The sequence below is a fragment of the Schistocerca piceifrons genome, chromosome 4, assembly GCF_021461385.2.
Source record: "Schistocerca piceifrons isolate TAMUIC-IGC-003096 chromosome 4, iqSchPice1.1, whole genome shotgun sequence".
Classification (NCBI taxonomy): Eukaryota; Metazoa; Arthropoda; class Insecta; order Orthoptera; family Acrididae; genus Schistocerca; species Schistocerca piceifrons.
The window spans coordinates 319,727,580-319,740,920 of NC_060141.1; the positions used below are offsets into that span (position 1 = coordinate 319,727,580).

The window sequence follows — 13,341 nt, forward strand, 5'->3', positions numbered from 1 at the left end:
AGCAACCAAAAATAAATGTCAACTGGACAATGGCACAAAGTGGGTAACACACATGCTGTACAAAAGAAAAGAAAACTAAAAACTTGAGTTAAAAATATTACATTCAAGAGCTACTAGTGTTCACATCTCTACACTCTTTTTCAAAACATAAATACCAGCAAAGTAAATGGATTTTATTTTCTAAATGTTGGAACAGACACTATGGCAAATGATTGTTGATCAATAAAATGTTCCTGGGGTTTAATAATCCATGTTCAGCTCAGTTGGACAGGAATAGGGACTAATGCAGTGCAGCACTGTTAAATGAATCATTCTAAAACATTCCTTAACATATTCACAGAAAATGTAACATGATTTTTTGGTGTCTTTGAATGTCTCTCACAGTTTAACAGTTTATCCAATGTATTAGTTCAACAGGAGTACATAACCAGATTTCCCAAAAATCAGAAAGACATATAGCATTATTAATGACAAAGTCATTAAAAGTGGAAGATCGTGGAATTTATGGATCACCACTGCAAAAAAGACAAGTTCAGAATTGAAGTCCTTCTCTAAAATAAAAAAAGGACGAAGGTTGAAGGAGATAAAGATTGAAAGTCTGCTGCCAACCAGTCTTTGGACTGAGTGTTAAAGCAGGAACCAGTAGAATACAAAATGAAATACATGAACTGCCCAATGCATTACGAAAATATTGCTGTTTAACATAGAAAGAATGTAGCCACTCTCTTGCAGTATACTTTGCATAAACCTATTATGGTGCAAAATCTTTTGTTCTACAAGGCCATGATGAATTTCTGTTTGTTTTTGCGTTCAATCATCAACAACATAAACACATGGTACTATAACATTTCACAGGACTGACAAAGACATGTAAGGAGTCGGCCCTCAAGATAAGCCAGCAGCACAGCATACCAAAAGAAAGACGTCTGTTGTATGGATATGAACTAGCATGCAGGAGTACTATTTCTACCACAACCACAACTACCACCATCACACTGACCACCACCACTATCACCAACATTCACTACAACAAACTAAGAAAAGCTTTCTTATTATTACAGATGATTCTGATTCTACTGAACAAGGAACGTAAACAACTCAAAAGCTTGGGTTCAATAAACAAGACTATCTACTAAATTATTTACTGCTATTGTCACTTTCTTCTGTGAATTAATTGTGACTCCTCAACAATCCATGCCTACATCAGATACTAATAACATTAATCTGAAACAGTGTACAGTGTTCTACAGTTAAGAAATTTAGATGAATAGAAACTGATTTTATAAAGTATCACGCATCGAAAATGCATCAGCTAACAACTTACCAAGTAATCATTTAACAGAAGCTGGTAAGAAAGTAGTCCATTATGGTGCATCCCACATTTTTCACAGGAAAGTGACAGAGCTGGTATATTTACTGCCAACCAGAACATGAACTTGCATCAGAGAAATGAATTTGAAATGTGCTGTCATGCTACTCTGACAGACGGAAAACAACTACATGCACCCTGGACATGCCAGCAATAAAGCTAAAGCACATATAATATTTTTAATGCTGATCACACATCAGTCAGTCAAAACACTAAAAGCTCTAGAATACAAGAACGCTTTTGGGTGGATGTTATTTATATTTTGTTGGTAAAATGTTCATATTGTTCAACACTATAGCATACCTATTAAGGCCCATATATCTAATATATTTTAGCACACATAAAAGGAACAGTAAAAATGCTACTAACATTTCTGAGATTTATAAGCAGTAACAAAAACACTGCCTTCCTAATACAGTGGAGACTTGCTTGGGGGGAAAATAAAAATCATCGCAGCTAAACAGCTGTCATTCAGCACATGTGACTACAAGCATGCAGTGTAATGACACTACCTGGCAACACACTCAGAGTGTGCCTACAGTGCTGTCGCCATAGAGGACCCTGCCAAGAGCTTCGCTGGCAGGGACAGCATGCTCTCAGGAGGTCTCCTCAAGACACAGGCTGTCTCTGAAAAATCCCACTCTCTTGCTTGGCTGCTGTACAAGATGAGTTAGCTTTCCCAAACCCTTATGAAGTTATAATTAAATTAACTCTACTGAATTTCAGTTTAATACCAAATTTCTGGTTACTGAGTTCATTTCGTACTGCTTGACACTCCACTCTTCCAGCAAAAAAAAAGTTTGCATGGTGCAACAGATCACATTGACAAATATCATAAACAGTTCAAAGAATTTGTGCAGCTGATTCATTATAGATTAATTATTCTGTCTCAAAAAAATTAGATGTCAACATTACAAATAATATGAAAAAGTCTAATACGCTCTACAACTGAGTTTTGTACAAAGAATTTAAATAATTTTTTTTCTATTTAAAAATATTTAGCTACAAAGAAACAGATATCTACGAATTAGATAACTAGGCATATTGACATTTCTGTCTGTTCTTTCTCTTTGTAGAACATAATTTAAAGACTGGTCTTCTTCTGAAGATGGACAATTTATCAAAAGACAACTGACATTATCCACCTCATTTAGATCACAACACAGAAAACACATACTTCAGTATTCAATTATGGAGCGTGATCATTTCATTCACTGTTTCAAACCGGCAAGGTAACAAGCAGTCTTTACAGAGCATAAATTGCAATTGTACCAACTAACTACAATGAGATATTAGGACACATTTATTATCAGGATACTATTACAAATATTTGGACACAATATAATATTCTGATATTATATAAGATATTGTGTGGTCTTCAGTAGCTCCTGGTCTGGTAATTTGATACTGTGACCTCCAAGTTAAAAGTCTTTTCTTCCATGTAGGGCAACTTAAAATCATTTTGATCATAATTGATCATTTAATAATTAATATTTTCTCTTTTCATAACAATTCAATTTTTGTAATTGTGATCTTGACAGGAAAGTATTATTGACTGTTGCTCATTCTACCATATTTCAAGGAACAGATACAATTTTTAAACATCTGCAATAAATCCCTTGGTAGTGTCAACCGGGATCACCATTTACAAGGCACTTCACATCTGTCCAGTCATCTGGGGATCAATCTAGCCATTTAACAAGCCCATCAAGAACAACCCATCTTTAATGTAACTGCACATTACTGTGGTCTCTCCACATTTCTGAAAACTGAGGCAATATATCATCATATTGAAACTGTGTGCATCTTTGAACTGGAAAAAGTGGAGGAAATGTTCTAGGAAAGGCTTTTATCCAATGCTGCACAGAGACCCTCATGAAGAATGGACCTTGCCACTGTAGAATGTTTTGCATGTGTAAACAACGCATATAGTCATACTGCAGGTGCGACTGTGTCATAAGGATATTTGTGGAGAGGCCAGAACAACATATGGTTCCTGAAGAAGAACAGCATTATTTCTGTAGTTGCAGAAGTAACAGCTACGATTAGAGAGTGATCTGGCCTTGTAATGTTGCTCAAAATAACTATGCTACTGCTGCAAGGTTGAAAGTAAGAGGAAACAAAAGCCATTGTATTTCCAAATGACAAGCACCTAATGAGATCTTCATGGTTAAAATATTCCAGAGATAAAACAGGTTTCTCATTCAGATCTCCAGACAAAGACTACGAGAAGGACAATGTTATCATCAAGAGGGAGGGGGAATGCTGCTCTGCAGATCTAAGTATAAAATGATGGCTCCCTTAATGGGATTAGAGAACTTTAAAAGAAAAACAGGTAGATTTAAGTATAGTAGGAATTAATGGAATACTGGGCAGAAAGAAAAGAACTTCTGGTCACATGAGAACAGGTTTGCAAACACAAAATAAAGTTGGGGTAAAACAATACTAGCTGTAATAAAAATAAAGAAAATAGAAATGTTTATGAACTACTAAGAACAACAAAGCCACAACCCTACACGGTGCTAGAAATATAAATCTCAATTGCTCTGCTGATGATGAAGATACTGAGAAAATGTATGATGAGGTAAAATAAATTATTCAGAGTAGTAAGAGAGATGAAATTTAATTTTTATGGAGGGTTTGGATTTTGACTCAGGGTATAGAAGGTGAAGGAAAACTAACAGGTCAAGGAATGAGAAAAGAATTGGAAATTTGTGGTAAGGACTATGGGACCAAACTGCTGAGGCCGTCAGACCCTAGGCTTACACATTACATAATCTAACTTAAACAACATGCATACCCATGCCCGAGGGAGGACTCGAACCTCCGATGGGAGAAGCCACGAGAACCGTGACAAGGCGGCTCAGACCGCATGGCCACCCTGTGCGGCAAAGGAATGGGGCGGGGAGGGGAAGAGTAAAGAGAATGCCAATGGGCAGAACTCTGCACTGCACTGGACTGCATTACACTGCACAATTTCGTCACTGCTAGTTCTTGGTTTAAGATTCATAAAAGATGGTTGTATACGTTGAAGATACATGAAGACACCAGCTTTCAGATAAATAATATAATTGGAGAGGAATTCTGCCTTATGCAATACATCTTTGTAGTTTTGTTGTCATCCAGATATGTTTCAGCACCTTTTGTGCTATCTTCAGTGGATTTGTTTATTTTCCTTTTGCAAAATTGTTACATGTTAACCATAAAGAAACTTTTGGTACAAAATATTTACATTCATAAAATGAGCAACTGTTCTCAAATGTTTTTACATTGGTTTGCATACAGTACAGAGCTGAGATGTGTATAACTGAGTTGCGGCATTCTATGTTGTTTATTTATGATATGTCTAAAGTTTCTAGTTTTATAGGAAATTTGGAAATAAAGTGGATGTATGCATTTGTTCCTGTACCTCACATGGGTCTATTGGACATTTATGCTAGTAGCTTTACGTCTACTATACCATCTACAGCTTGTCATCTGCAAACAGAAAAATGATATTTTATTTTTCTATTTATTACCCGTTTCCAACAGAGAATCACTATTTAAAGTGTTTTTGTCATGTTACTTATAACTTTTTTTAAGCTGTGGTGTTGTTACTTTTTGCGTACAGATAACACACTTCTTTCTTTTGTTTTTGTCATTACGCATTCATTTAATATGATTTCTTGCCAAGCACAGAGTTTTCAACACCTTTACGTGTTGTTGTGATTGTGTAGTGTTCATTTGTCTTTGCTTGTTTGGGATGTAGTGTGCAGATTTGAAGTGTTGCTGTTTTTTGGTATTTAGTTAGTTAGTTAGTTTGTTTGTTTGTGTGTGTGTGTGTAGGTGTGTGTGTGTGTGTGTGTGTGTGTGTGTGTGTGTGTTTGTTTTTCCAAGATACGGAGGGAGGGAAGTAAGGAGAGTTTTGGATAGGCATGTATTTTTTAGAAGCTGATCATATGTGTTTTTGGGGTAGGTGTAACATTATTACAAAGATAGTAGTTGCCAGTCACCATATAGTGGAGATGCTGAGACACAGATAGGCATAACAAAAAGACTGTCACAAAATGACTTTTGGCCAACAAGGCCTTTGTCAGAAATAGACAAAACACACACACACACACACACACACACACACACACACACACACTTTGTAGTGACTCGAGAATTTCGGTGTAAATTCTAGAGACACTCGGCCTTCCACCGTCTTGAACACCAGATATTTTAAAAGTAAGTAAGAGAGTGGAAATGTATCTACTGCGCCGCCAGTTTCTGTGTGCAGGTTGGAAGTTTGTAATGAGAACACAATAAGCAGGGCAGTCGAACAATGCCGACAAGTGTTTGCCGCAAGAGCCACAGACACTGTGTGAGAGGACACGGAATAATTAAACCATTAGAACATGAAAACGAAACTCTCATATACATGACCACAGTCTCTGTCAGGACTGTGGTCATATGTGTGTGAGTTGTGTTTACGTTTGTGTGTGTGTGTGTGTGTGTGTGTGTGTGTGTGTGTGTGTGTGTGTGAGAGAGTGTGTGTGTGTGTTTCCCGTTTTTGTATTTTGTTGTTTATTTTACCTACAGTCTTTGTCTCACACACATTCTCCAGTGCAATTTGTTTTGTTGTGTTCAGTTCTTCTACATAATCATGTTTGTTCAGTCTATGTAGTAAATATTTGCAGCTGGCTTTTTTATGAGTTATGGGATGACTGGACTGGTTATGAATGATGGTGCTGGCAGTTGTAGGTTTTCTATAAATTGTAAACTCATATTGTTGTTTCTCTTGTGAATGATGAGATCTAAGAAACTGAGTTTTTCATTTATTTGTGTTTCAGTGGTGAACTATATTTGTTATTTGTGGTGGATGGTGTTTATGTCCTCACAAAGATAATGTTTTTTTTTTTTTTTTTTTTTTTTTGTTTTTTTTTTTTTTTTTTTTAATCTGCATATCTGTACCAATATTTTATTTTGTACTGCTTTACTATTGTTTTACTATTTCATCAAAGATCTGATTTTCTATCTGATGGATGAAAATTTCAGGTAGGAGGCCACTGATTGAGGATACCATAGGTAGCCATTCTTGTTGAGAGTAAATTTGTTGTTGAATCTGAAGTAGTTTTGCTCTGTGATGAGCTGGAGTACAGCTGATATTTCTTGTACGTTTGTTGTGGGTGTGTTTCCTTGTAGCTAGAGATTTCTTTCCATGATGTGATGGTTTCTTCTGTTGGAATGTGTGTGTACATGGAATTTATGTCAAGCGAAATTAATGTTGCTGTGTTTGGTATGTTTTCATTTAAAAAAAAAAAAAAAAAATTCTTCTATTAAGTCACTTGAGTTTCTTCAGACTACTGTTTTCAGTGTGTTTCTATATTGTCTGTAGCGGTGTGTGTGTGTGTGTGTGTGTGTGTGTGTGTGTGTGTGTGTGTTTGGTTGGCTAAGTAGTAGTTCGTGCTTTGGTAAAGTCAATCACAGGGCTATATGTGTACCTGGTTTGTAATTTTAGGCAATGATTTTAGAATGGGGGGCCTTGGGATTTTTCTATATCATTCTTTTAATCTGTGTGTGTCTGAAAATTGTTTCTATGTTTTTCAGGGTTTTCTGTAAGCTTCATTGATATCAGTTGGTTGGATCATTTGTTAATTCTGTGATAGCGTTGCTTTGGATGGACTCTACTGTTCTGTCAATGTAATCCTTTTCTTTCATGAGCACAGTTAATTTGCCCTCGTCAGATTTTGTGATTATGGCATTTTCTTGGGTTAATTTCTACTGTATCTTTCTGAAGGATTTTTTCATGTGTTATTGTGTTTTCTTTTGTGGTGTTTTCGTTCTCACTAGTTCTTCTGTTAAGTTTGCATTGAATTCAGCTGTGTCCAGTCTTCCTTGTTGCTTTATTGTGTGTTCACTTTCTATTGTGATATTGTCTATTGTCCTGTGTGCTGAAACAAATCTGGCTGAAAACTACAAAAGTGACTTTTATAAGGCAGAATTCTTCTTCAATTTTCTTAGGAAGCATGGAAATAAGAAGAACTGTGACAATCACAAGATGATTAAATTATATACTAGTAATTGAGAGATTTGGAAGCAAGATTTTAAACTCCAAAAATACAGCTTGTATCATAAAGAATCATCTAATTTGGCACATCTACATTTCTGAAACTGATCAACATATACAATGAATTTTGTTTTCTGATGAATGGGAAACTCAAAAAGGTTGTTTTCACCCCCCCCCCCCCCTCCCCCTGAGATGCACAGCATACATCAATACGTCAATGCGGTATCTAAATTGTTTCCACAATACAGTGAGCATGTCTTGGGTTACAGTTTCCACAGCTGCTGTTATGCGATGCCTCAGTTTATTCATTGTTGTTGGTAACAGAGGCACATAAACAGAGTCTTTTATAAACCCTCACAAGAAATAATCACATACAGTCAGGTCCAGTGACCTTGGAGGCCAGTAATGTAAGGCTGTATCATTTGGTTCAGTGCAACCGATTCATCATTCAGTAATCCTTTTATCTAGAAATTCCTACACTTCCAGATGCCAGTGTGGCAGTGCCCCATCCTACTGGTAAATCAAGTTGTCTCCAACTGTGGGAAATGTAAGTTCTCAATCATATTGAAATATGTGCTTCCTATAACAGTGTTCTCAGCAAAGAAAAATGGACCATACATCTTTTCTATGAAACTGAGAGAAACACACAATTTTGGAGAGTCCCTCTCATGTTGTACAGCTTCATGTGGTTGTTCTGTACCCCATATTCTCACATTATGACGGTTCACCTTTCCATTTAAATGGAATGTTGTCTTATCACTAAACACTAAGCATGGAAGAAAACAGTCATCCTCCACCTTGCAAAGAACGAAATTACAGAAGTCCACACATTGTTGTTTGTCATCTTCATGAAGAGCTTACAGTAGCTGAACTTTGCATGGTTTCATGTGTACACATCAACACAACACATGCCAGACAGACATCGGGGCAAGTTGAACTGTCGAGCTGCAAGGCAAACAGATTTCTATGGACTCCTTGCGAAAATATGGTGGATGCGTTCGACTTCCGTGTTAGATCCTCAGTGACGGCTCAATGATTTGCCTTTACACAAACAATCTGTTTCTCGGAATTGTTCATGCCATTGTCTAATGCTCTGTGCTGTAGGAGAATCCAAACCATATCTGGTACGGAGGTCATGCTGAACAGTTATTAATGGCCCGCACTGTGCAAAACATAAAACACAAAATGCTTTCTGTTGACCCGACACCATTTTTATTAGAACTGAAGTGGGTGCCACTGCTGTTACCTAGAGGGAACCATGTAAAGCTCAAGAGTTTGCTCTTTCCAACAGTACATTGTTCACACAACAGTTACAATTTTTTTTAAACTGGATGATTTCTTTTGATACACCCTGTATTCCCAGGCACAGCTGTGGACTCAAACAATGTTACAAACTGCTGATTATTATTTTTATTTTTTCAATAAAAAACCAAATAAAAGTAAGAAATTAAGCAGATGGGATCTGGGTATGTCACAATGACTTGATATTGTTGAGAATCAGAACTGAAACATTAGGAAACAACTGAGTGAATGTGTGAAAGAAATACAACAGATGCTGAACAGGTAATTTTAAGAGACGAAATAGTCAAGACAGCTGAGGAATAACAAGGCAAAAGACAAGGCCAAACACAAATCCTTGGTTAAGACTGATGAAAAGGGATAGGATGATATGACTCATTCTGAGGAATCAAGAACAGTTAATCTGCCAAGCAGCAACAGATGGAGTCAACCAGAATGTTTCTGGAAATGCATCAGAAAAGCAGAGATCTGTTCTTGAAATGACTTGTCACTGGAGATGAGACCTGGGTCAGTCAGCTGGATTACGAACACAGGAATTGATCTGGTACAACACTGGTTTGGAAAAGCTTGTCATGTTACCAAAAATGCTTGCAAAAACATGGTGACTACATACATAAGCAACAAAAATATTGAATGATGGCAATAAAATTATTTCAACATGATAAACTGAGTAATGTGTAAAACAGGAAAACTTACTTATCGGACACTTCTCACGCACCAGTCACCTAGCAGACAATATTAATAGGTATGACATGGCAGTCTACTGGTACAGTTACTGAAGATGAAAACTGTCTACTTATTTTACCAGCCCTGCAGTAACTTTGCCATGATGACAGCTTTGAATCTCAGGGAATATATTTCAGTCATCAGCAGTTTCCCAAATTATATGCTTTTTATGATTTTCAGAAAAGTGTTTCGAATAACTTCAGATATGTCTTCAAACAAAAGAAGCCTTGAAACTTCGCGGCAGATTAAAACTGTGTGCCGGACCGAGACTCGAACTCGGGACCTTTGCCTTTCGCGGGCAAGTGCTCTACCAACTGAGCTACCCAAGCACGACTCACGCCCCGTCCTCACAGCTTTACTTCTGCCAGTCTCTCGTCTCGTACCTTCCAAACTATGAGGACGGGGCGTGAGACGTACTTGGGTAGATCAGTTGGTAGAGCACTTGCCCGCGAAAGGCATAGGTCCTGAGTTCGAGTCTCAGTCCGGCACACAGTTTTAATCTGCCAGGAAGTTTCATATCAGGGCACACTCCGCTGCAGAGTGAAAATCTCGTTCTAAAAGAAGCCTTCTTCTTAATTAGCTTGACAGACTTGAGAAACCATACATTGAGCTCAGCTTGACAATTTTGAAGGAAACATTTTTCTCTTTCCAGTGAGCATTTCTCATCTGAAGAACCATTTTTCTTAAGTTCACCTGCCAACTAAACAATATGATCAATGTGTGTCTTTTGTCAAATCAATCTGCTTTAACAACTGTTGAGAAAACAAACAAACAAACGCGCGCACACACACACACACACACGCACACACACACACACACACACACACACAGGAAAAAAGGGGGCAGGAGGTACTTGAAGGGAAGAGGTGGGAGAGGAAGGAGTAGGGGAAAGTAGGGAATAGGGGAATCAGTCAGTTCTTTTACATTCAGAAACAAACGAAATGAACAAATACATACTAGCAAGATCAGCTTTTTAATCATAGCATAACATATTACACACCTGGAGTGCAAATGTTCAAGTTGTACCTGCAGCGTCTCTACTTGTTCCTGTAATTCATCATTTGCTCTCTGGAGTTTTCTAGAAAAAAAAGTAGTTGTATGAACAAATTATGTAATTTTCAAGCATCTGAATGTCAATGTACTGAGAAAGCTACACACGAGCTGAATTGATTCTTCCAGTATTGAACAATATTATTCAAAGTTATTGGAATATTTAGAATAAGGATTATGAATTACTAGTGGTACTTCTACAAGAAAAAGCAAACATGCTATCCCAAACCCAAACAATACGATAATAAGTAATTCAAAAACTTCTGTACAGAATGATGATGTTATCACCCACTTAAGTCACTTATGCCCTAATTTTGGAAATAAAAACAATAAACAAACATCTAAAATACATGGATAAAGAAAGACTGGTACAAGAAATCTGGCAATCTAAAATTTTACAACAGCTGCTACTGTTAGCTGCAACAGACAAAAGATGTGCTTTGGTGGTGCTGCACATTTTAGCAATTTTGATTAAGATAAACTCACATTACAGTGTTATTCTTCTGAGACGTCAATGTAGAAGTGTGCACAAATCACCTAAATGAAAAATCCGTGCAATAAGCACATTTATTTATATATGATGGCCAACTCTGGAATTTTCGTTTTGTGAGACTGCGTGTACAAGATTGTGTGCCAATTTAAAATTTCAGATACACATATTTTACTGTTCACGTTATTTCTACATCTACATAGATACTCTGGCAAGCCACCACACAGTGCATGGCATGGGGTACCCTTACCATTACTAGTCATTTTCTTTCCCGTTCCACTTGCAAACAGAGTGAGGGAAAAGCTAAGCGCAATGCGTGTTGGCATCAATAGAATCATGTGGCAGTTGACTTCAAATGCCAGTGCTCTAAATTTTCTTAATAGAGTTTCTCGAAAAGAATGTCACCTTCCCTCCAGGGATTCCCATTTGAGTTGTCGAAGCATCTCTGTAACACTTACATGATGGTCAAACCTACCGCAAAAAAAAGTAGCTGCCCGCCTTTGAATTGCTTCGATGTTTTCCTTCAACCAGGCTTGGTACAGATCCCAAACACCCGAGCAGTACTCAATGTGCGGTCTCCTTTACAAGTGATCCACTCTTTTTTTCTACAATTCTTCCAATAAATCGAAGTCAATCGTTCGCCTTCCCTACCACAGTTCTCACACGCTCATTCCATCTCTTATCACCTTGTAACATTACGTCTAGATATTTAAATGATTTGATTGTGTCAAGCACGACATTAATAATACTGCATCTCAACATTATAGGTTTGATCTTCCTACTAATCTACATCAACTTACAGTTTTCCAATTTTGGGCTAGCTGCCATTCATCACACCAACTGTAAATTTTATCTAAGTCGTCTTGTATCTTCCTTCAGTCACTCAACTTCGACACCTTACTGTACACCACACCAACATCAGCAAACAACTGCAGATTGCTGCCCACCCTGTCTGCCAAATCATTTATGTATATAGAGAACAATAGCTGTCCTATCAAACTTATCTGGGGCACTCCTGACAACACCCTTACCCTTGTCTCCAATACTCACTCACTATCGAGGACAACGTACTGGGTTCTATTACTTAGGAACTCTTCGGGCCACTTGTATATCTTTGAACTTATTTCATATGCTTGTACTTTTGTTAACAGCTTATAATAGGCACCATGTCAAATGCTTTCTGGAAATCTATAAATATGGAATCTGCCTGTTGCCTTTCATCCATTGTTCACAGTATATCATGTGAGAAAAGGGCAATCTGAGTTTCGCACGAGCAATGCTTTCTAAAAGATACTGATTTGTGGACATAGATTCAGATTCAGAAGGATGTAGGTTGCAGTAGGTACTGGGAGATGAAGAAGCTTGCACAGGATAGAGTAGCACGGAGAGCTGCATCAAACCAGTCTCAGGACTGAAGACCACAACAACAAGTTTCTCAGTCTCAAGAAAATATATTATATTTGAACTGAGAATATGTTCAAGGATTCTGCAGCGAACAGAAGTTTGGTCTGTAGTTTTGTGGGTCTGTTCTTTTAGCCTTCTGCGCCTTTTTCCAGCTGCTTGGGACTTTGTGCTGGGTGAGAGATTCATGATAAAAACAATGCAGGTAAGGGGCCAATGCCATAGTGTACTCTCTGTGAAATTGAGCTGGGATTCCATCTGGACCTAGTGATTTATTTACTTTCAAATCTTTCAGTTGTTTCTCTGCACCAGGGATGCTGATTACTATGTTGTCCAAATGGGAGTCTGTCCAATGATCAAATAATGCTATTTTTGTATGAATCTCCAATGTGAACGACTTCTTGAATGTGAAATTTAAATCTTTGGCTGTCCTTTTGCATCCTTAACTACCACACCAGACTGGTCAACAAGGGACTTAATGGAAGCCATAGACCCACTTAGCAACTTTACATAAGACCAGAATTTCCTTGGGTTTTCCGCCAGATCTTTGGTTAAGGTGTGACGGTGGTAAATGTTCTGTGCTTTGCAGATAAATCTTTTCAGACACCCGAATCTCTACTAACCTTCGCTTGTTATCATTTGTGCATTCCCTTTTGAACCAAGAGTGCAACAGCCTCTGCTTCCTCAGCATCCTCAGAATTTCATTATTAAACCACGGTGAGTCTCTTCCATTCTTTATCCACTTACTAGCCACATAACTTGGCAGACCACGATTTACAACCTGCTTACAATTTGCCAATAATTTCTCTACATCCATCTTACTGGAACTAATCGATGACAATTCACTGTCTAAGTGAGATACTACGAGGGTAATGCCAAAAGTAAGGTCTGCTATTTTTTTATAAGTACAGAACTCTGTTTGTGTGGCAGTTGGTCACACTGTTATGAAGAGTGCTTCATGCGCTGTGTGTAAAC

The 13,341-nt window shown here is 37.7% G+C and overlaps 1 protein-coding gene across 4 annotated transcripts in view; it reads right to left on the reverse strand.

Moving 5' to 3' along the window:
* Nucleotides 1-13,341, reverse strand: part of LOC124794693 (coiled-coil domain-containing protein 102A) — a 158,581-nt gene that overhangs the window by 33,522 nt on the left and 111,718 nt on the right. For 2 of the 4 annotated variants that reach the window (XM_047258251.1, XM_047258254.1), the window contains one exon: nucleotides 10,426-10,503. In XM_047258251.1, coding sequence (XP_047114207.1) covers nucleotides 10,426-10,503 — 78 coding nt within the window. Of the gene's footprint in view, nucleotides 1-1,324; nucleotides 1,417-1,879; nucleotides 1,997-10,425; nucleotides 10,504-13,341 lie in introns of those variants that run through there. The other 2 variants (XR_007016597.1, XM_047258253.1) reach the window with 2 other exon arrangements.